We start from the raw sequence: 23,715 nt of genomic DNA on the forward strand, positions 1-23,715 counted from the left end.
TATAAGGGAGAATGAGGAGGAAAGGTACAAAGTGCGGAGGATGATGTCATGATAAAATAAAAGGTATGATCGGAGTGTGCTTATTAAATAAATGACCACACTCATTTCCCAACGCCATAACGTGGGAAAGCGGCCATCAGGCCGGCCGTCAAGGGGGTCGAAGGACGCCGCGGTGAAGGGCTTAAGGCTAAGAGACGTGGACTGACATCGGTATGGCGTTCAACGGCGGTAGTACGGCAAGGGACTGTCTCTGTTTTCGTTTTGTCCATTAGGATATCTATAATATATCCTCTGTGATATATATATATATCAAGTAGATTATAATTAAATATATATATAATATATATATATATATATTTGTGATAGTCTGGCGGGTCCTCGGACTAACGACGTTATTAGGCGCGGAGCTCGTCACGAACCAGCACCCACGATGATATATAACATGATTAAGTAGGCGAAGGGAAAATAATTTAAGGTGCGATGATTGATGTTAAAGACCAGGAAAATGTGTCTAGGAACGCAGTGCGATAATTTCCCCGCCGGAATATCCTTTCGGCCGTCGAGGTGTCGAAGCAAACGACCTGTGACCGGTCGAAAGAATGAGACAACGCCGTGGCATCGTCGGAGACGATACGATATGTTTTGTGGCGGTCTTGAGGATGAGTAAAGCCGATTGTGATTCGGCGAATTAGTTCCAGGACTATGTACGGCCCGATAAACCGTGGCTGGAATTTTTCGCATAAACCAGGGGTGCGAACAGGAGTCAGGAGCAGGACCTCGTCACCAGGTCGAAAAGATACAACGCGATGGCATTCGTCGTAAATATTTTTCCGGTCTTGTTGTCTGGCCTCTGTGTTCAGGCGAGCAAGCTGGCGACAGTGGTCGAGTCGGGAAATGTACTCTTCGCACGATGATAGAGATGTATTAGCCTTGGAGTTGAAGAATGAAACGTCCAGAAAGAAAGTAGGGAAGCGTCCATAAACGAGGTAAAATGGCGAGTAGCAAGTTGTGCGCTGCACGGCCGTGTTGTAGGCGAAAGTGACGAATGGTAAAAGAACATCCCAGTTTTTGTGGTCTGGTTGAATATAAGCGGCGATCATGTCGGCAAGGGTGCGATGAAACCGCTCGGTCAGGCCGTTAGTCTGGGGGTGATAGCTAGAAGCTGTCTTGTGGGCTGTGCCGGAGGCTTGAAGAACTTCGTTTAGCAGTTGGGAAAGGAACGCCTTTCCACGGTCACTGAGCAGTACACGAGGAGCACCATGGCGTAGAATAATGGCTTCAAGAACGAAGTGAGCAACTTCCGAAGCAGAGCCAGTAAGCACAGAAGCTGTCTCAGCGTAGCGCGTCAGATGGTCGACGGCAGTCACTATCCATCGATTGCCAGCAGTAGTGACCGGAAGGGGCCCGTAAAGGTCGATCCCAACAACCTCGAACGGGGCTGCAGGGCACGGAAGCGGCTGTAATTGGCCGACAGGAGCAGATGGTGGGAGCTTGTGACGCTGGCAGGGAGAGCAGGAACCGACGTATCTGGCGACGCTAGCAGAAAGGCCAGGCCAATAGAAACGACTTCGAATGCGGTCATAGGTTTTATGGAACCCAAGGCGGCCAGCTGTCAAATCATCGTGAAAGGCGTTGAGGACACGAAGTCGGAGAGAGCGTGGTAGAACTGGCACCCAGCGTTGCCCGTCAGGATGGTAAATACGGCGATACAGCACGCCATCGTCCAGCTTAAAGTGCGCGAGCTGGCGACGGAGGCGCGCATTAGGTGGACGAGAAGCCCCAGAGAGGTGATCAATGAAGCGTTGACAGTACGGGTCAGCCAGCTGACGAGAGGCGAGTGGCTGATCATCGTCGAAAGGCAGTTGGTACCAGGGGCGTAGCCAGGGGGGGGTTGGGGGGTTCAAACCCCCCCCCCCCCGAATTTTTTTCCGCAACCCCCCCCCCCCCCCCCCCCACTTACCCGCCCTTTGTTTTCGTCGCTTCGCGCTGACATAATTCATGAAACCGGTGCTACTATCACAATTTCATTCCTGGGCGCTTCCGTTTGGTTGGTAATTTACAGCGAATCATGTCTGCATATGGAAAAAACTGTCACGGTGTTTGTCAAGGCTTTGACACTCTGTGAAGTTTTGGCCGAGAATGTGGCGGCCGCATTCTGAAGCAACAAATGCGGCAGCCGCATTTTAGATGATGGCGAAAACGCTCGAGGCCCGTTTACTTAGATTTAGGTGCACGTTAAAGACCCCAGGTGGTCGAAATCTCCGGTATACATTTTCGCCGCTTCCCTTCAGGTGCCGGTTAGGCCGCGCTCGTGCAGGATCTTAGGCTACGTTCACACTTGGTCTCGAAGCTGTAGGAAGCGGCAAAATCTTGCAAAAATCCGCCTGCCTAGGCGGCAAAACAGGCAGAAAAACAGGCTGCTAGCCAAACCAGTCTCGGGCCGATTTTTTCGCCATGGCGAAGCGGAAACGCGGCGGAAAGTTGTTCTGCTTCACTGGAAGCTACACTCTATAGCATGTAAACAACCGGCCGTAAAATTGAACATGGCACCAGAAGTGTAGGCTGTAATGCTGATCGACGCGATCAAGAACCAGCCCTTGCTCTACGACAAGAGTGGCACTAAAACGTACTGTCAGCAATACTCGCGATAGTATTCAACGTCGCGCGACCGGAGGTGCGGCAACGAACCCTTGGCGTGACCCAACTTCTTACACTTTACCAAAGCCAGGCGAACCCACCACTGCCGTTTCCGAGGTTTTCTTGTCTTCCGTTTATTCATTGTCCATTTCTAGAAAACAAGTAGGTAGAAGTATAAAAGCCATTTCTTCTTCCACGGCAGACAATAGTTAGGCAGATTCCTCGTTGGCGCTCCATAATTCTCCTCGCACGTGTACGGTATGTTGCAGAAGTCGCGGGGTGCTTTTCTCGTCGCGACGATAGATTGGGAGCGTAGGTCTCACGTAGGACGCGCAGGCTTTGGCGAGCCCCAACACAAGGGCCAGCCCGGGTTTTAGCTGTGGTGTTCCCGTTGCCCCTTTGGTGTCCTGGAGGCGCCGACAATACGAAATGATGAAATGTTATTACAACTTGTAAATAAAAGCTATTAAAGAAATATTCTCACGCCTAGGCACCAACCTGTGACTCAGCGCTACCGCGCCCGTGTGCGGAGAATTACGGAACGCCAACGAGGAATTTACCGAAGGTCGCAGATGAAACGCGAAGTTGCGTAAAATGATCACTTTTGATGACGGTACGTGGGTCAAACAATGAACATACCGCTCGAAATAATGCGATAATGAGCGCCACCACGCCGACAAACGTACGCAGACGAGATGGATCTGGACGAAAACGGCAGCGGCGGTAGCAAAACAAATGTGAACTTGGACAGGCGCGGAAAAAATTTTCAGGCCGCTTTGGCCTTTCCGCCCGCTTGCCGCTTCCCAAGTGTGAACGTAGGCTTAAGGCCCATTCACACTTGCGACTAGGCGAGGTCTCGCGACAGATTGCGACTGGCGACCAGAAAACTACTCAAGACGAACGATGTTCACACTTACAAATGCGACCGACGAGTCGCTAAACCGAAATGTATCACGATATGCCGTTCACGTCTGCTAGAAATGTCATCTCCGCGTAAAATAAGCGTCTGCGTATACGGACGTCCTGTTCCTTCGCATCTGATTGGTTCAGCTGTTCTGCGACTGTGGTCGCGCGACTGAAAAATCGAGCAGTGAGCGACTGGCCCGAAACGGTCGCATTTCGAGAAAAGCGACCACTTGCGACTATACTTGCGACTGGTCGCTTTGCGACCAATTTGGTCGCGCGACCTCGCCTAGTCGCAAGTGTGTATGGGCCCTTAGTCTGCGCGAGAAACGTCTCTTGTTTGCGATTGCGCCCCTACGGAAGACTGGTAATTACTGTTGTGTTGCTGAATCCCAAACCAGCAATTACGGAAGGCTGGTAGTTGCTGTTTTGTTGTGGAATCCCAAACCAGCAATGTACACACGTAGGGGTTGATGACAGCAGTGAAATTCCACCGACTCGCAACAGAATGCACGAAACAGACAGCCGACAACCATGAATTACTGCTGTGCGCAGTACAGCGTAAGTAAACTCTTGTTGCAGGCGCTGACAGTTCTCGTCGGAGCTCACGCGTCCTGAGAAATTGATTATGTGCACTATGTACTGAACAATACCGGAGTTCAATCCTGCATCACTAGTACACCAATCAGTCGAGATTCTGTGAGGTACAAAGCCGCCTCCTGTTTGCACCGGCGTAAGTGAAGCAGAAGTGAGTTGCACGCACTACTTAAAATGCGTACACAAGCCATATCTATGCTGTGCGGTGAAATATTCTGTACAATTCTGAATCTGTTGACGTAAAGGCAAATGACGGTTGCACGCTCGCACACAGCGGAAGACACAGCGGCCCATGCACTTGCCGCAGGAAATGCAACCCTCTCGTATGAGGGAGCAGGGCGACGAAAGCTTCGAAAAAAAAAAAAAAAAAAAAAAGCCTTACGCGTTTTTGCGCGTATTTAAGTTTTCTAGCGCAAAGACGCAGCGAACAAGCTATTGCTATGGCAGTAGGTATAGCCTGGTCACACGTGCATTTTCACGCGTATAGCGGTCCTTGACTTGTGAAACGCACTTCGCCCCGACGAGGACGACGCTATCTACGCTTAACGGAAATGAACAATTAATGATGTCTTCTGCGATCGCACGGGTCGTCTCAATGATGCGTTTTCGAAGACTGATCCATTCAGTGGCGCGATGAGAGACCGTTGCTCCAAACGCCCACTGTACCTGTCGTACTTACTGTATTTACTGAGCTTACTTTACTTTTTACTTAATTTCTTCACACGCACACGCGAGGGGGGGGGTCCCATGTCTTTGATATACATGTATAAAGTCTGCTTAAACTACCGACATTTGTTATCGATCACGTGACCTAGAGGAAAGCAGAAGCTTGCCCCTCCCCCCCCCCCCCCCCCCGGTCGGGCCAGTGAACCCCCCCCCCCCCCCCGAAAAAAATTTCTGGCTACGCCCCTGGTTGGTACATAGAGGCCAGGGAGGAAACCATAGCAGTGTCGGTCGAACTGGTGACGTGCGAAGCGATTGCAGAGGCGTCGAGCGGGGCCGTAGGAAGCGGGCAGCGAGAAAGAGCGTCGGCGTCTTGGTGTTTCTTCCCGGACTTGTATATGATTTCGAAATCATACTCTTGGAGGCGTAAAATCCAGCGACCCAGGCGTCCAGACAAGTTCTTGAGCGTGGAAAGCCAGCATAAAGCGTGGTGGTCCGTAACGATGGTGAAATGGCGGCCGTGGAGATAAGGGCGAAACTTCTGTATCGACCAAACAATAGCCAGGCACTCTTGCTCAGTGATCGTATAGTTCTTTTCGGAAGCGCTGAGTACACGGCTGGCGTATGCAATGACTCTCTCTCGCGAAGAGTTGTCGCGTTGCAGAAGAACAGCACCTATACCGCGGCCGCTAGCGTCTGTGTGTAGGAGAGTCGGTGCGGCCTCATCAAAATGGCAAAGCACAGGAGCAGAGGTGAGGGCGTCCTTCAAGCGTGCAAACGCCAATTCGCATTCCTGGGACCACAGAAAGGGTACACCGGAAGCTAGTAGCTTGTGTAATGGAGCTGCGATGGAGGCAAAGTTCTGGATAAAGCGACGGAAATAAGAGGCGAGGCCAAGGAAACTGCGCAAGTCTTTGGGTCTGTCAGGACGAGGAAAGCGAAGAACTGCAGCAGTCTTATCAGGGTCCGGCTGAATGCCATGCCTGCTCACGACATGACCCAGGATCTTAATGGCTTTGCTGGCGAAACGGCATTTCTTGGTGTTCAGCTGAAGACCAGCGCGGGCGAGGCACATCAAAACTTCATCCAAGCGTTGTAGGTGCTGATTAAATGTGGATGAAAAAAATGACAATGTCGTCCAGATAACACAGGCAGGTCTTCCACTTCAGGCCACGCAACACGGTGTCAATCATGCGCTCAAAAGTCGCAGGCGCGTTGCAGAGCCCGAAAGGCATTACGTTGAACTCGTACAGTCCATCGGGGGTTGCGAACGCCGTTTTTTCTTTATCGTCTTCGTGCATGGGGATTTGCCAATAGCCGGAACGCAGATCCAGGCTGGAAAAGTATTCCGCACCTTGGAGGGAATCAAGGGCGTCATCACAATCAAGGGCGTCACAATATATTAGTCATGTCGTATTCAATGATCATATCAATTAAGAACTGCAGACAATTTCCCCTATGCAGTCCTTGGTGTCATTGTGTGCTGGCTTCTTATGATATGATACCTTGGAACTGATACTTTTTTTTTCAAGTTCTTCACATGTGACAATGGGCTCAACGCTCTAAACGCTCAAAATTTTTAGATCAAATTTCAGCTTTTGTTTTATTTTTTCACAAATGCACTTTTTTTCTTCAAAAGTGCTCGTCGTAGAGTTTACAAATTCTGCACAATTGAAGACAATGTTATGCATGCGGAACTAAAGCTGTGTAAACAGTCAGATATTCCGGCAAACATTTTTAAAATTATTATTCTACAGCTTCCACTAAGGTACGCTCTTTTATTTGTTTCCAAAACTATCTTTAGCAGCCTTCTATTTATTCACTTCCACCAACGTAAAGGTATATTAACGAAACTGTCTATAAAATAAAATATGTGACGGCAGTTTGTGACGTCACTTGCCCCTTTCCTGGCTTACCAAGCATCCCCTCGCGATCAAAAAAAAAAAAAAGAGTTGCCGCTATTCTATCGCGGAAGCGTATATATCTATTCACTAACACACCGCTCAATTCATGATTCCTCTTTAAGCAGCCCTCTAAACTATTACACCGTCACGCGCGATTTCCCGGCGAAACAAGAAAACAGAGACCCACGTGACGCGGAAATCTTGCTCGCGCCCTTGAATCCGAAACGTAGGGGGGTCAGGAAACGCGCATGCGTATAAACGCAGCACCATTCAGGCGTCGTCACGTGACTGAATGCGAACTTATATACGGGAAGGGCGCGCCGACAAAAGCAAGCGTTCATTGCGGATTTCTTCCTTCCTTTCTTTCTTTCTTTTTTTCTCGCAAGATCGGCCTTACACCCGAAGCTCCATATAGGAAGTCCCGTACGTATGAATATAGCATGCGCCACAAGCGAACCGCTTCACGAATACGCCTCGGCGTCCTCCGTGGCGACGCCATTGTGAGGAGCAAAGGGCCACGCCGCCGCGGGACCCCGTAGGAAGTGACCTGCGGCGCTCGGCGTGCGTCCCATTAGAAAAGAAAACCCAGAAGAAGAGGAAGATGATGAACAGAAGGCGGAGGGGGGGCTGAGGAAGACGAGACCCCTGCTCGCCTTCCCCGAGGGAGAGAGGGGGTGGGTGGGTATATCTATAACACGCCGCAGAATCGCGGTATTCAATAGACAACGGCTCCTTCCTTCCTTACCCTCCACCCCCTTACTCTCCCCTTCCAGAGCACGCCCCCGCTTTCCACCGGCAGACGTCGTGGTGGTGTCTTCTCTAGCGTTGGAGGAGCAGCAGGAGAATACGGCGCGGTCTTCGCCGTGTAGTTATTCTATACGGCGCGGCGGTATATGGTTCGTTCCGGGTCATCTGCAGCGTCGAGCGCCGGCCGGACGAACGGACGGACTCGAAGAGAGAGATGAAAGGATGCGAGGAGCCGAGGAGGAGGCAGCAACGCGGAAACGCTGTGTGCTCTAGAGGATCGGCCAGTGAGTGTCGGCCACAGGCGAGGGCACGGCGCCCGAGCGAAGAGAGAGAGAGAGAGGGCTAGTGATGATGATGATACACTTTATTAAATAAAAAGATAAGAGTAGCAGTTGTGGGATGTGCATCCGAAGAAGAAGAAGAAGCACGCGTCGTCCGAGACGATCGAAATGATTCAGCAGCGGTGGAGACTGGAGAGGGTGAACGGAGGAGTAGACTTGCTGCTCTACAGTCTTTTGCGTGCAACTGTTGCTGCTGTTAATTTGCTCATTTGCTGCTACTATATAGCGTTGCGGCTGCAAACTCCTGCCGACTTGAGTTGCAACGAGAACGGCGATCATTAATTGGCTCCTTATGGCAGAGCATACCGTCTTTACCGCCGGCCTTCTTACCAACCGCTTCTGCTACTGTACTGCCACTGGTGCTACCACTACCGCCACCGGCAGTGGCGCACCGAAGGGAGGGGGGGGGGGGGGGGGATTCGGGGGTTGTAACCCCCCCGAGGCCGAGTTAACCCACCCTTTTGTATAACCCCTTATCTTTCCTTGCGCCTTTGAGTACTGCAACTAAGATGTAAGAGGTGTAATCGTCTCTGAGTACGCAAAAAACGCATTTTTTGACAATTTCCCGTGAAGCAATTGAAATTAGTGCTGTTTAGATGGTATTGGCAAACTGTCACCCCCCCCTGGCAGAGATCCTGGTTGCGCTACTGGCCACCGGCACTGCTACTACTACTACAAAAACTAGCACAATACAACCCTCTAACCTGCCGCTCGTATTACAATCGAGTGCTGCGGCTGCTGATGCTGCTACTGCGACTACTACTGAATAAGAATAGCAATATGGGCAAGTTGGTTTAAGTTCATCCGCACTTCAGTGCTTCGCGCTGCAAAAATTGCACCATATACTATATTACTACTACTACTACTACTACTACTACTACTACTACTACTACTACTACTACTACTACTACTACTACTACTACTACTAGGTCAACCAGACGAGCGTCCGGTTGGCTACCCTACACTAGGGGTGAGGGAAAGGAGGACCAGAAAGAGGAAAAGAGGGAGAGCCTCTTCCATAAGACGATTGAGTGCAGCGTGAAGGTAGTATACAGTGACCACAGAAAAAAGACAAACACAAAAACACAAAGGAAACGGACAGATACGCCCACCCACTACCACCAACACTGCGCACTTCCCATTCAAACACACATATTTGTTGCCTCAACAAAGCACTGATAAAGGAGGATGAACTGTTTTTTCAACGCTCTTCCAATCCTTTTATTCGGAGCCGAATGGCAGTTTCGTGGCGTCAAAGTGAGACGACGCGCGAACGTACAGTACGTAGTACGTGCTCAGGCTGAACCCCTCCTACCCGCCGATCGCGCTCCGACCAAGTATAGAGGGGGAATTCAACTTCGCGACCAACAAAGCGAGAACTCGCAACAGTATACAGAGCGACCGAATAGCGGGCCGAGTCGATCGAGCTACCGCGAAACGCACAAACGACGCTTCGACAAAGGGCACGTCTGTTCTCTCTCTCTCTCTCCCTCTCCAGCGACCGACGCTCAAGAATCCGCGCAAACGGGACCTCCCGTAGTCTTGGGAGATGCATATCGGTGCAACCTCGCGGGCCAGACCACACGAATGCCGCCGAGAAAAAGAAAAAAAGAAAGAAAAGTCGCATCAGCGCTGCTATCCACGTATGCGTGTATTCGACCCCCCCCTCTCCCGTCCTCTCTGCTTCCCGTTTACGTTTTGTTACGCATTTGGGAATAGAAAAACGGGCAGGGCGGAAGCAGCGTGGTTTGAAGTGTGATGAAGCGACGGAGACAGTAGGTGTGTGCGTGATGGGTAGAAGGAGGCAAGGGACGGAGGGGGAGGAGGCATTGTATGAGAATTACAGGCACGGGATCGAGCGAGAGCGGTGTAAGTGGTGATCTCTTTCCTATTGATCTAGGGGCGTACGAAGGTATTTCTTTTCCCACGGTCGGCGGGGCCGAATCGCGTGTGTTGCCGGAAAAGGAAAGAAGGACAGAAGGTGAGAAAAATATTAAGTACGAAAAATTATAAAGAAAGAAAGAATGTAAAGAAATGAAACACAGAAAGTAAGGAGAGGCCAAAATAATCGTCAGAAGAAAAAAAAAGAAAAAGAAAGGGGGAACCGCGTACTAAGAAGGAAATGAAAGAAGAAACGCGTGAAATAAAGTAATTAGTAAAGCCGTAGATTGAAGATTGCGAAATGAATCAACAAAACGGAAGGAACAATAAAACCAAAACACGGAATTTTCGAAAAGAGACAAGGAAATCAAAGAAAGAAACAATACAAAGAAGGGTGAACACACTCACCAAAACACAACGCATGAAACAATGAAAAAAAAAAATAAGATAAACAAGACATTAAAGAAGAAGTGAACGAATAAAGGAATAACGGAACAATACATAAAACAAAAAGAAAAGAGACGAGAAAACGGAAGAAATATAAATAAAGAAGAAAGGAAAGGCCGGCGAACAAATAAACAAATAACGAAACAGAAGCTGCCGCCGCTTTTCGGAACTTCCGCGACTGTTTCGAGCGATTCAGAGAAACGTTCTCCGCCGGCACCGACCGCCATCGCTGCATTTACAAACGTCCCCACCTTCCCGCGTTCGCAAGTGGCTGCACCCAGGAGTCGAATCCGGAACCGACTAACCGCGACCTCTGCGTCTTTCCAACCTCCGGAATCGAGGGAAAAAAATAATAAAAAATAGATGGACGATGTTTCACGCGTTAGCGAAGGAGTTCCGCTTCTCGTCAGTAGCCACGCAAGTACGTGACATCTGGGATGTATATGCAAATGCTGGGGCCAAGTTCACATTATTAGACACGCTGTCTGGTGACGGCAATTGGTTTCTTTTCGTGAGAGAAAAAAAAAGGAATAATTATCGGTGATTGCCATTTTGTAATAGGCATCTGTGTGTGTGTCTGGGGAATGGGAGGAGGGAGAGGGGTCACTGCCTTGTCGCTACCTGATGTCAGGGCCTGTGTTGGCGGTCATCACGGTTGACCCACTGTCTATTAGCGAGTGAAAAAAAAAAAAAAGAGGACAATTGTTTCCCGTGGAGTCTTGGCGATAATGGACGCCTGGCGTGGTAAGTGTTTTAGTTAACGTCGAGCGTGTACACGCCGTGGAGGTCATCCTAATTGTCTTTTTTTTTTTTTTTGCATTTCTCACGCTATATCTCCGGGGTCACCTCGTTGACCAATCCGACAGTTCGCGTTTCTTTTTTGTTCACTTGCCAATTTTGGAGATTGACTCGTCGAAAACTTCTGACCCCGCTGGATCTCCTTGCATTCTTCTCGCACGATCGCCACCTCACCGCCCATTCCGTATACACAGTGGATAGCTGTCACATTCACTGCAGTCATCAGCATCTTCGTTATCATCCAAATTAAGAACGTGCAACTCCACCTGCCGTATTAGCAAGTATCAGGGACCGAACTCGCAAGGATTTTCGTTCGTATAAGAACGCTTTCTGATTGGTCGGCGGTCAATATGTTCACTGACGCTATTGGACTGTTTTTGTTCTTGTGAACTTCACTAGCGTAAGAACGTTTTATCAATACAGGCTGAGTTGTATTTGTCATACTTCATGCCCTAAGTCACAGGCAGGCGTGACGTCAGGTCTCAGCTATCGCCAGTATTGGCCACTTGTTGCGATTGGAACAGAATCGAAGGAAACTACATAACACGACATCAAGTCTTTGCATTTATGTCATTCTTTTGGCTTGCGGCTCGGCTTGCGGCTCTACTCCACCCTCCGACCGATTTTTATATTTCGTGGGCCAAGTTCGCAAATATTTTCGTTGACGAGACTAGTGTTCCACTGGCCATTCCAAACGTCGCTGAGCAGACGTTGCCAAAAACTATGGCGTCGCTGGTCATTGCAGACGTAGTTAGGGGGGCGTTGCCGAAAACCCACGATGTAATTGGTCACTGCAGCTAGACCTTGCCGAAAAACTGTGACATCAGTGGCCGTTGCAGACGTCGCCCGGCAAAGCCAAGAAATACGACGTCGTCGGCCATTGAGGACGTAGCAAAACTGACGCCGACAAAAACTGCGACGTCGTGGGGAGCAAGGTGGTGCGAGAATTTCAATGTGGCGGCGCCACCTGCCTTTGTATTTTGAATACTTTCCGCCATTCGATTTAAACCTCCGCTCATGACAAGATTTGACCAATTTACAATTCTATAACTGTAACTTATCCAAGTTTATCTTATTTAATATTTATCTTTATCACTTCTTTAACAAGTGCTTTACTGCAAGTGACATTGTACATAGACAGAACCTAGCTGTCACCATCATCATCAGCCTATATTTATGTCCACTGCAGGACGAAGGCCTGCGACCTCCAATTACCCCTGTCTTGCGCTATAGCTGATTCCAACTTGCGCCTGCGAATTTAATAACTTCATCACCCCACCTATAGCTATACATGTACTGCATATACATATACATATGCATATATATACAGCTATAACATCTACTAAAGAGAACAAAAGGGAAAAAAGAAACAGACGGTCGGCAGAAGTGGACTTCCGCAAGAAATATTTGTGTAATACCAATGATCCATTGATTGGTTGATTGACTGATTGAATAAGTGGTAAGTTCGAACGTCCCAAAAGAGCCTTTGGGCTGTGCTTTGTGACGCTATAGCAGAAGGTCTCCGGACGAATTTCGACCAATAACCCCAAGTTCTCGACATACAGCTGGTTACCGATTTCGCTTGTTATAAGCGGATCTAGGCTTGTCGTATTCGCGTGTCGCTTGAGAAGCAGATGGCGCTCGCCTCTGCTGGCGACTGAAATTTGGTCGCAGGGGGAGCGGGCCTGACCCTGAACCGTAGTTCCGCGCAGCTTTAGTTTGGACAAAACATCCACGGTTTCTTGCGCATCCATGCGATCACACTCGTTGCTTTTATTATGCGTGCGGTCAGACGTCACGTGTCACTTCTGCAACGGTCGAGACGCGGCGCCGGCTGCGCATGCGCGCGCTTTTCTAAACAAACGAAAAAGTACGTCTGCTAACGCGCCACCTACCGGTGACAGGAAGTCGAAGCCAGAAGGCAATATGCGACCATTTCCGGTGCGCTTTAAAAGTAAATAGTTTCTTCTGTCTTTTTACTTCGGTGTCCGCTTCTGTCCGGGAACGCAGCTGTGCCTGCCGGTTCCTTTACGCACGACTGAATTGCGCGGTTAAGACAGACGAAAACAAACAACCGAACGCGATGGCGTCGGCGTGCTTCCAGACGATTTCGACCGGACGCTTGCAGACAACGTTTGCAGACGATTTCGCTTTCGTAATGGCGCCGTCATTCTTGAACATGGACGGTTGCTTTTTGAGGTATTTGAGGTTTTGAGGTTTTTGAGACAAAAAAAAAGAATACACGGAAATTAGGCTCTTACAGATCATGTCAGTTTAAAAATTAAATTTAACTCTGGGGTCTTACGTGTCAAAACCGCGATCGCATTATGAGGGACGCCCTAGTGGTGAGAGTCCGAATAAATTATGACCACCCGGGGTTCTTGAACAATTTGCAATTTGGGGAATTTCCAATTCGCCCCCATCGAAGTGCGGCCGCGGGATCGCACCCGCAACTTCGAGCTCATTTCGTTGCAGTTTCGGCCGTCGACAGGCGTCCAAGTAAGAGTGAGTTTCGCACTTGCAGCAGACGAAGCTCAGCAACGAAATATGCGATGGCGTCGGTGTGCTTGCAGAATGTCGCAGACGATTTCGTTCATTCTGCGCGCTAGTCGGCACCATTCTGAAAGCGAAGATGTTCGGTATACACAATGTCTCGCACTGCGTAACCTAACCGTGAGTAACCGTAACTAACCTAAGCGTAACCTAACTCAACCTAGCCCAACCCAGCCTAACCGTAACCTAACCGCGAGTCCATGCACCGCGGAGTCAACACTCGGTCGCGTAAACACGTCTGCTTCATTCCTCGCAGCGAACGCAGTTGTCTGCTCATACACACAACTCTTACGCCACCCGCTATTTAAAGAAAAGTCGACACAAAGACGAATCAAAAGTTAGAGAAACTCTTTACATGTATACACGAAAACGTGCAAAAAAAAAAAAAAAAAGTCGGGGCAACTTCACAGCCGCTTTCTCAATTCACCCCACAAGCCGTATACTGCATGTAACAGACGACCGGTATGTAGCAGATGGAGCGAGTTTTTCAAAACCTACGCAATGGAACAATATCTTCTGCCACCTCTTTATTGCATGTTGACGATCTTCGAACACGGCAATAAGTCTAAAAAACAAGCGCTCAGCGGGCGTTTCAAGCTGCATATATTGCGTATACACGCGAATACACGCAAGATTTCCGCGCTACTGGCCGCTTGAGGAACTTTGCGTGTATTCGCGGGCTTCTTTCACGCTCGGAAAAGCACTTTTATGTAGCACTTATTGAGCAACAGAAACCTGTATCGGGAGTTTTTCATGTTGCTCTACGATTTTCTCACTGACACGTTTAATCTTATTATAATAATTGAGTAGTTCATTAATTAATAATGACTAATTATCTCATTAGGAGGAATGCAAGAAGTCATCTGAGTATCTCCAAGCGACGGCAAACAACATTACATTGGTTCTCTCCAGCCACGTGGCATTTCTATATTTTTAAATCTTGGTGCATGATAGTTGGGACACCCTGTATAAGTGACGGCGATCTGCTCCGGACCACAATCAGGAGGAGGAATAAACATTTATTCGAGACAAATGAAAAAAAAAAAGATACAGGCTTGCTTGTTCCTTCCGGCAGTTGCACATCGCTCCTAGAAGAGGCAGGACGTGCGTCGATTGAATTACTAAACAAACACTTTGCAACGTGGTTGAACGCGGTTTAAATTGTGATCATCCGGGACCTCAAAGAGGTATACGACGTAGTGCTGACGCATTTCTCTCGCATTTGCCGCTAAATCAAAACTGATTTTCCCCCCCCCTATCAAATGCAACGCATTTCATTCTAATCGGTTCAGCGGTTGCCTCATAAAAGCAATTCTGCATTTTACGAGTATTTGACTAGGGAAATCGTAATATAGTTGGCCTCGAGCTAAAGGCTTTCTCTAATATCGACTGGAATATCGGCTACCCCCGCTATAGTTCTGCAATTCCCACCCCTATCTTCTTGTCCCTCAACGTTACGCGAGCGAAGTGATCACAAATAGGAGGAGACCATTAAAAGGAAACGCATAGACGAGCGTGCATATAGAATTAGGCCTATACGCAAACACACGAACACGAATACTCTGTCCACGCATTGCTTTGCGAACAAGGAACAAAAAGGAGGACTGCAGAAGCGCGACAGGAAAGTCGCGGAATAACGGCTACAAAAAAGCCCACCCCGAGCCCCTCCTTTTGTTTGTTTGTTTGTTGGTTTTTCTTTCGATTCTCTATCTCCCGGCTTCTGTCATCACCGCACCACTACTACTACTACTACAGTATAACTCAAAGCAACGCGAAGACGATGGGGACAAGAATCGAAAACAAACACAGTAGGACACAATCGGACACACAAACAAACACTACACGCGACCGCGAAGGCGCGAATGTAGGCAGCCCGGACGGACGCGCTCGAGAAAACACGGGGCCGAGGACGGCCATCGTTACTCCTTCGTTTACCTTTCTTTCTTTCTTTGTTCTTTCTTTCTTCTGCTGCCAGTCCGTTCACGTTAAGCGTCGCGTGCAAATCGACGAACGGTCAGTTCCTCCTCCACCTGGTGTCGAAGCAAGGATGCTCGCTTGCCTACAAGATTCTTTGAGAGGGGGGGGGGGGGGGGGGGGGAGCGGGAGTGTCCCGCTCATGGAGGTTTGCCTACTTCCGGCGCCAAAAGGAAGTGGGTGTTCATGCGCTGTAGGCCGCGCCGCAGACACGCACATTCGTTGCGCAGCCGGGGGGGTGCGTGCAGTGTCTGCTGCCGCTGCTTCTGAAGCGCGCGGAACCACGCATTCTCGACAGATCCGCACGGCATACATAAAACTCGCGCGAATTAGAAGTTTCGCTTGGCCGGGAAACACCGCCACGGTCCGCCAAAAATGCGTCCGCCTCGCACATCTGTTGCGTGTGTGTGTGTGTGTGTATGCATCTATCCATACCAAGCTCCCCCGCAACAGGATGTAGTGTAAGCGTCTATAACGCTGCTCCGGTGAGCTATATATATATATATATATATATATATATATATATATATATATATATATATATATATAGTGAGAGGCTTCGTGCTGAGTCCAACGCCGTCATACTTCAACGCCGATCCATCTGCTGTGGTATTGCGTCTGTCCTTTTACAGCTAAACTGTTAGCCTCTAGTTGGTCGGGATTTTTTCGTGGCGGTGCTCACCCAAAAAACGGCAGCTGGGAAAGGGGTTTGTGTTTGAGTTTCCGCGTAACAGAATTACGTTTTCTCGCTGCAGAAGATAGCGCCAACCTTTCCCTTTCCCTCAAGAACCACTTACCACCACCACCGCATATTAGAATAAGCTTCGCCGCTGTTATCGCGAATTTTACGTTGCATTGTCATTATCATTATTGTGCACAACACAATCTTATGTATAGCGTGTATATAAGGAAACGCGATCGCATGTACTTGTTGCTTTGACGAAGGCTGGTCCACCAGCCGAAACGTTGCAAAATATACTGTGCTAATACAACGTACGTCGTCTTCTCTTTTCTTCAATTTACTACCGGGGCCAGCGTGATTTCCTTATGCCCAACTATATATATATATATATATATATTATATATATATATATATAGTGAGAGGCTTCGTGCTGAGTTCAACGCCGTCATACTTCGACGACGCCGATCCATCTGCTGTGGTATTGCTTCTGTCCTTTTACAGCTAAACTGTTAGCCTCTAGTTGGTCGGGATTTTTTCGTGGCGGTGCTCACCCAAAAAACGGCAGCTGGAAAAAGGGGTTTGTCTTTGAGTTTCCGCGTAAACAGAATTACGTTTTCTCGCATATTCGAATAATAATTCGAAGCTATCATGCTTGCAGCTTGTGTGTAAGTCTTATTTTACGCGTTTCCTGACGGAATTTACTTTTAAACATTAACAATTAGTTCAATAAGGCACTTCCGCTTGGAGGACGGCCTAGAAGAATGAGAATGCGTGCTGCACTTGCGTACACGTGCGTGCGCGCGTTACGTATACGTCGCTTGTGGTGGTGGAGGTGCTTGTGTGACGTCCGCACCAGCTTCGCTGTAGATCCACTTTCTCGGGGTGGAATGTAGGCGAATTTTTTTTTGTTGTGTCGTAGATGTGACGTTGAAAAACTGAGGACGCGAACTTATATACTGTTCAACGGCGTTATTTATCCCTGATTCCTGTGGTTTATTTTACGTGCCAAAACCGCGATATGATTATGAGGCACGCCGTAGCGGGAGACGCCGGAAACTTTGACCACCTGGGGATCTTTAATTACGGCAATGACTATAATGAAGTGTACTATGAGAATTCTTCTACACGTGCGGAACGCACTGACAAAGCTTCAATCGGTATACTTGGCGGCTAGAGCGCCAGCAACGTGAGAGTCGCGCATTACGGTGTTCCTTTCAACACCGAACCGTACTGTACGTTTCTCAGAAGTTAAGTTAAACGCTGCGCACAAAGAACGTAGACATTTCTTTCCCCCTTTTCTGCGAGTGTTGTAAGGCTGTCTACGGGCAGCCTGCGTCCCGGTTGACTGACTGTTGTTATACGTTTCTTCAAAGCACGACCTACCCTGCACGCCTTCGCAAGCGACACGGATGTTCTTCGACGGGATAGCCATACGCGTTCGACGATCTTGCGTGTTTATGACGCAACCCTGTTCCAGACGACTGACGGATAGTGCTGCGAGCAGACGGTAAAACAGCGCTGTCGTCTGCTGCCTGCAGTCCGTCGTCTGTTTCTTAAATCTGCCACGTTCTTCTATTCTTCTGCGTCACCTCGACAACAGAAAACGCGAAGAATTTCTAAACCATTTCGTAAACATCAGACGGATCAAAGCGGAGCTGCTTTACGGGTAAGAGGCGGTAAACTCAAGGCGGCGAATTTTCGATGTTCCAAAACGGGATGCGACCTGCAGTACGTCCTTTTTCAAGTTCTCACTTCTTTCAGTTGTTCGAAAGACGACCACAGTAAGATAAGCAAGCACTGCCTTACCTAAGCACGCATTTAGGCGCTGTGACCCGATTTCTAACCACCTAATGGGCCCATCGTGTGAAGACGATAAAGTTCGAGTTCCGCCTACAGTATTTCAACGGCGAGAAACGAAGCCAACGAAGTCAACGTAGTGTCCCCCCACACTTGCAATCGTACACTCCATTTAGCGGAGGCGGTGAATAAGCACTAAGATCCTGGCAAGAGATAAAGATAAACTTTGGAAAAAGGTGGTTCAATCCGCGGAAAAATAAACAGCCACCTAACGGTAGAACTCGGAAGACCGATCCGCGCGACGCGTATCGGTGTCAACAGATCACTGAGATAAGCGTCTTTCTTTTCGGAGCCATAGTCGTAAAAAAAGCCACTCCGGGACGAAGAAGCCACTCGAAGAAGACGTTCTCTCGGTCAGTGGTGCGAAACCAGAAGTACGACGGCGTGCAGGGCACACAAAGGGGGGACGCTCTTCCAGAAGGACAAAGCCACGCCTCCCGGCAGCATCGCGGAACCCAAAACGTTTCACCGGAGTGTTCTATTTTCATTTTTTACTTAAGCGTCGTGAATGAGAAAAAGAAAAGTAAAAAAAAAGAGAGACACAGCTAAGCCTCGTGACAGAGACGCCACCTGTGAAAGACCGTAGCTACAGACGACGCTTCTTCATTCATACGCCGCCGTTGTCGTCGTCTGCTGGGGGACGAACAGACGAGCGCTCACTCTCGTTCCCGCGTACGGCCTCTCGAGCCGTGAAAGTACGGAACTGCAAACCGCAACAAAAGCCCCGAGTCGGACACTCCCCCTTTCAGGTTTCAGACTTCTCGCTTTTATTTCTGTTTTGAAGGACCGACAGGTGCCCTTCCCAGCATTCTTCGAAAGGGCGGTCATGGCTGTCTTTCCTCCTCGAGCGCTTTTGTTCGCAGAAGGCTCGCAAAGACAAAAGCCCCGAAGCCCGCCCGCGCTCCCGGACAAATGCTCTGTCGTCTGCTGCACCGCTGGCGCCGTCTGCTTCGGTTCTTCTGTGTACGTCGTCTGCTGCCCCTGCCTTAGCAGGCGCTGTCACCTGCTTGCAACGCGCTTTGTACACGATATAGGCTACTTGTGGTAGCCACTGTACTCGTGGAAATCATGTGCAGAATGAAGTGTCATTTTATGCTCACGCGCTAATCACTGCAGAGGTTGTGAAGGGTCAAGCAAGCTACTACAGAACTGGCCTCCCATTACACCTCAAGAACGGCTCCTATCAGCCACTTCCTGAGAACGTTTCCTACGCAGAAGCTTATACTGTCACTTCTTTTCAAGGGACAGTAAAAATTAGTTTATACCATTAAAATATTATTTAAAACTCTATTTCCGTTTATTTTGTCTTAATAGTGCGGTTTGTTACTGGAGAAAATGAACGCCCAACTTATGGTTTCTACGTTTCTCGCCAAAACCTCAGCGTCGGCATGACAGTCTGACATCATGGGTTTCAATGCATCGATCTTCTCGTGTTTTGAGAGTTTTCGAAACTCGCCAGACTCAGACTTTCGTTACTTTAGAAATGAAATGTATAGTGCGATTTACAATCAGTTAGACCCGAGTAGACGCTGTCAAAATCTATGTATGACGTCACCACAGGATTGTTGCGAGAACTTGAGGGCAGCGTTGGCCACCCGTCTTTCGTGTTCGCGTATCGTCTGGTCGAACAGGCGTCCTCTCGCGCTAAGAGTGGCCACATTTTAGAGTGATAGCTCTACTACTCCAGGTACAAACCCAGAAAACGCCTGGTTCCGTAAATCTGATCTTTAAGCTCAGCCAAGGTCAAACTGGGACTTAGCCTGCCACTACCGGCGGCTGCTACGTACGCCGCGTGCGCGCCCAATCTTGAAATAGTTTTGCGATGTGGACAAAGTGCACCGAGTGCTGGTAGCTTCGTAAATGCGCTGTGCTTTCGACGCTTAGTTCGCGTTGAAGCGAGACGCAGCATGAAGGTCAATTCGCTCGCTGCTGTTGCCTTGTGGTGCAATTGTAGAGGCGGTAGTTGCTGACGGCGCCGAGCAGCGTGTGTCCTTTCCCAAAGCAAGCAAAACCGTTCTATCGCTCGACAAACTTGGTTTAACCGCGTTCAACCACTGCAACGTTTTTATTGAGATTTAGCTTACAATTTAAATTACCAGTACAGTTTAAGTTGACGTTGCCCTTCAGTCTCCCTTTCACAAACCGTGTAATCTCCCATGTGCACAAAGAAGGGAAAAGGTACAGCTGTACGAGTGGCCAAGCTATGCGCAGATCCGAAACAGACACCGCCCGTCTGTTTTCGTTGCTTGTAATGCCGTCTGCTCGGGTTGTACGTGCTATACGTGCAACGTCTGCTTGAGTTTCGTGCGCGCCGTCTGCTAGGGTTTCATGTTCCGCCGTCTGCTCCGGATGTGTACTACGAGCGCGTCGTCTGCTTGTAATGCGCATCATATGCATGTACGGCTCTGCGGCCAGTGGAAATGGCTGCACCGAAAGTGAGTTGGGACAGGCGAATCGGAAACGTGGATAAACGATATCAACATAAAAGAAAAGACACAGACGAAAAGAAGGCCGAACGTCTTCGTCGGCACGGAGAGATCATGCCGCAACCGTAGGATTACGCGGTGCCTATTGTTCCGGTCAGGCCAAGCGGCGACCGACGCGCGTCTCGCGCATACCCTAGTTACGTCATCGAGGGGGGGGGGGTGGGGGGGGGGCGTCGGACGCGACGTGCATATAATGTGTCAACCGCTATCGTTCATTATCTGCACGAGGGCGGGGAGTGGCTGCGCCCTCCCTAATTTGAAGACAATCCACGTCCAGCGACAGAAAGCAATTAACCTGCCGGGAGCCTACTCACTCGGCGAGCATGTCGAAAGGAAACCTGCGGGGACGACAAAACCAAACGGTGAGATCCGCGTAACAAAGAGCGTGCAGGTCACTGCGTTACAGGTCACGTGAACGTCTCGATTATTGGCGGACGATATAAATTGCGCCAGGCAAAGAGGCTAAGCGAAGTCGTTCGCTCGTTACGGAAGATTTATACATCAGGCTTCGATTGTGGCGAGCGTATTTCTCGGGCACATCTCGTGGTTCTCGGAATCGTCCGAGAATGCTGGTCAATGCTCCTCAGGAAACGCGATGGCGTGGGCTATCGTTGCCGATATAAATTACGCGAGCAATCAGCAGCGAGTGAAATCGTTTCCTCACTGCCGAAGATTTATAGTTTTGTGAAGTGGTCATTTTAAGCAAACAGTCTGCAGCTTCTCGGAACTGCTTCAATCTAAATCGCGTGCATGATTTCGTAAGCGTGGCTGCGTATGGTCAAGCAGTGGAAAGTCGAGACGTGAAGGTCATTTCGAAAGCGGGACGTACTAAACGAAACAATTGAGTTTAATGAAGGACGTCGATAGAAAGAAAGAAAGAAAGAAAGAAAGACACGGTTACCGGAACTTCGACCATGAGTAAAGAACGCACACCGAGTCGCAAATTAGCGCATTACTTAGCGAAGTCACGTCTATATAGGGCGTGCCCACTTCTTCGAAGTGGCCGGTGGTGCCAACAGCGCCATGCCCACTATTCGAGATGGCAGTCGAGGAGTGCGCGAAGAAAAATGGATCGCGGAAACAATGGTAACGGCGCGAATTCACAGATTAGTGCGGTATGGGTGTTGTTGGTTCAAGGCCAGTAAGAAAGCATGTATACGTGTGGAGCTGAGATAAGCCTTCAGTAGTGCTTCTAAATGACGTAGATGTAGAGCCTTGACTGTTGAAACACCATATCCTTTTTTTTTTTTTTTTTTCAGAATGTCCTGCGAACGCGCTGCATGAGCGCCCTCTTACAAAAATGAAGTTAGACATTCCATAAAAATAGTCTGTAGACTTCATGTATACTGGAGTTTGCCGTCTTACCTTGTTTTCTTATAGACCTTGTATAGACTCTTTGCATTAACGCACTTATATTTTCCTCTTGTACACCTTCCAATAGTCTCTTTACTATGAAAGTAGGTATATCCAGATTGTCTGTGGACAAAACTCGTAAACAAGTCTATATTTTTGGTTTGTTGTTCCCCGACTTCCAAACGAGCTGTTTGCGATGTCTATATAGACAACAGAGATTCTTGAACCGATCCGCAAACGTTTTACGGTTTACGGAATACCCGAAGACAGTAGACATCGATGGCAGTAGTGGCGCAGTTAGCGCCATCTTGTGACAATTTCTTCCGCCATAACGTGTTATAAACGTTGTCGTGCTGCGTTATTTACCCCACAGAAAGAAGAAAAAAATTCACAGGGTCTCTAATGTTATCCCTAAGACGACTGGAAGGCCAAAGCCCTAGTGCCGGTGCATTAAAGACAGACACATGACGTACACATCCCCCTTAATTCGCTTAAAATAGTCATCCCTGGCAATTCGCTGTGTCATCCTCTTAATTCGCTTATTCATCTATCTAAATTCTACTGCATTTAACTCGCCTGAGTCATCCACCTTCACAGAGTGGAATGGCTCGTGATTTTTTTTTTTTTTTAAACCAACTATAGAGATGGGAACGGGGTCGTCACAGACATAAAGCAACGATACAAGTTGAAGTAGAGATAAGAAGAGTCGTAATTAGCTCAAGCGTGCTAAGTGACAGTTATAGCCTCCCGGGTTCTAAAGCCGCGGATATAGTCCGGAGCTTTTAGCGTGCCAGGCAGCGGTCAGCGAAATCAGATACGTCACGCCGGCGACACCGGATTGCCGGAAATCCCCCCCCCCCCCGCCCCCTCCGCTTTAATCTCACGCTCTCTTTAGTGCAGCCGAACTGTAAGCCAGCATGCTACCGGCCATGAAAGATAGCACGCGCGAGGCATTCTGGTCCAGCGGCTACACGGCCGGCCGCGCCAAAGCACGCCGAACGCCGCCGGTCACGCTGAGCTGCGCCATGACGCTCATGGAGCTTCATGCAATAATGACGACGCTAGACCGTAGAGCGTCCACTTTTCGCCGGGGCGTAACTGCGCCGCGCGTGGCACGCGTCCAATTAAAGCCACGATCATCAATGTCATTACCGTAGTCGTCGTCGTCATTATTATCATCATCATCATACTGCATGAGGCACCCAGTGAAATTTTTAATGCATCTTTAAGATCACGGTCCCCGTTGCTCTAAAACGAAAGAAGAAGCATTTTCCACCTACTCATATAGCCAGTATGAACCACCGAGTTCAGAGGACAACAACGACAAACACAAAACCCGCGGCGTTGTGGGTGTGTACCGAAATAAAAGAAGACGAAGAAACAGAACGTGATTCGCAAAGGGCGATGATTGCGCCTAGCCAGAAAGCGTCCACGTCAGAGTCACTGGAAGGGCTAGTGCTGGCATTCCTTCGCTCGCCGTTCTATTCGGACCAAGTCAAGACGCATTCGATGCGGCGACACCACCTGCCGCTGTCACGGAGGCAACACGAAGGGCCACGGCGACCGGCTGCCGACGACGCCCGCCGGACGACGTCGGCGCCGTCTTCGACGTCGACGTCAACCGCCGCCCTGCCGGCCGACGAGGACGTCGCTTTGGCGCCGCAAGGCGACTCCGAACGGCGCCACCGCGACGGCGTCGACAGCTGCGGTACGTTGCCATGGCGAGCTCCATCATGCGTATAGGTGTGCGCGATCGAATCGGGGATTGATTGATTCATCAGAACTGAGAGCTGAACGAGTTTGGTGTGGTTCCATCTTCACAAAACCACAGCGCGATAAGGACGTAGACTAGCGAAGAAACGACAAACACGGGCGCTCTGTTAGTCGTTTCT

The 23,715-nt window shown here is 49.2% G+C and overlaps 2 protein-coding genes across 7 annotated transcripts in view; one reads left to right on the top strand and one right to left on the bottom strand.

Annotated features, from left to right (window-relative positions):
* The window catches only part of LOC119453117 (Usher syndrome type-1G protein homolog), a 132,072-nt gene that overhangs the window by 69,170 nt on the left and 39,187 nt on the right, over nucleotides 1–23,715 (bottom strand).
* LOC119453116 (uncharacterized) overlaps nucleotides 1–23,715 on the top strand; it is a 68,755-nt gene that overhangs the window by 36,220 nt on the left and 8,820 nt on the right. Inside the window, exon 1 of one of the 6 annotated variants that reach the window (XM_049667552.1) lies at nucleotides 22,898–23,531. The exons of 4 other annotated variants lie outside the window; for them this stretch is intronic. In XM_049667552.1, the coding sequence (XP_049523509.1) occupies nucleotides 23,117–23,531 (415 nt within the window). In that variant the 5' untranslated portion in view covers nucleotides 22,898–23,116. Of the gene's footprint in view, nucleotides 1–22,897; nucleotides 23,532–23,715 lie in introns of those variants that run through there. One more of the 6 variants, XM_037715114.2, reaches the window with a different exon arrangement.

This window comes from Dermacentor silvarum, chromosome 5, assembly GCF_013339745.2.
Source record: "Dermacentor silvarum isolate Dsil-2018 chromosome 5, BIME_Dsil_1.4, whole genome shotgun sequence".
Lineage (NCBI taxonomy): Eukaryota > Metazoa > Arthropoda > Arachnida > Ixodida > Ixodidae > Dermacentor > Dermacentor silvarum.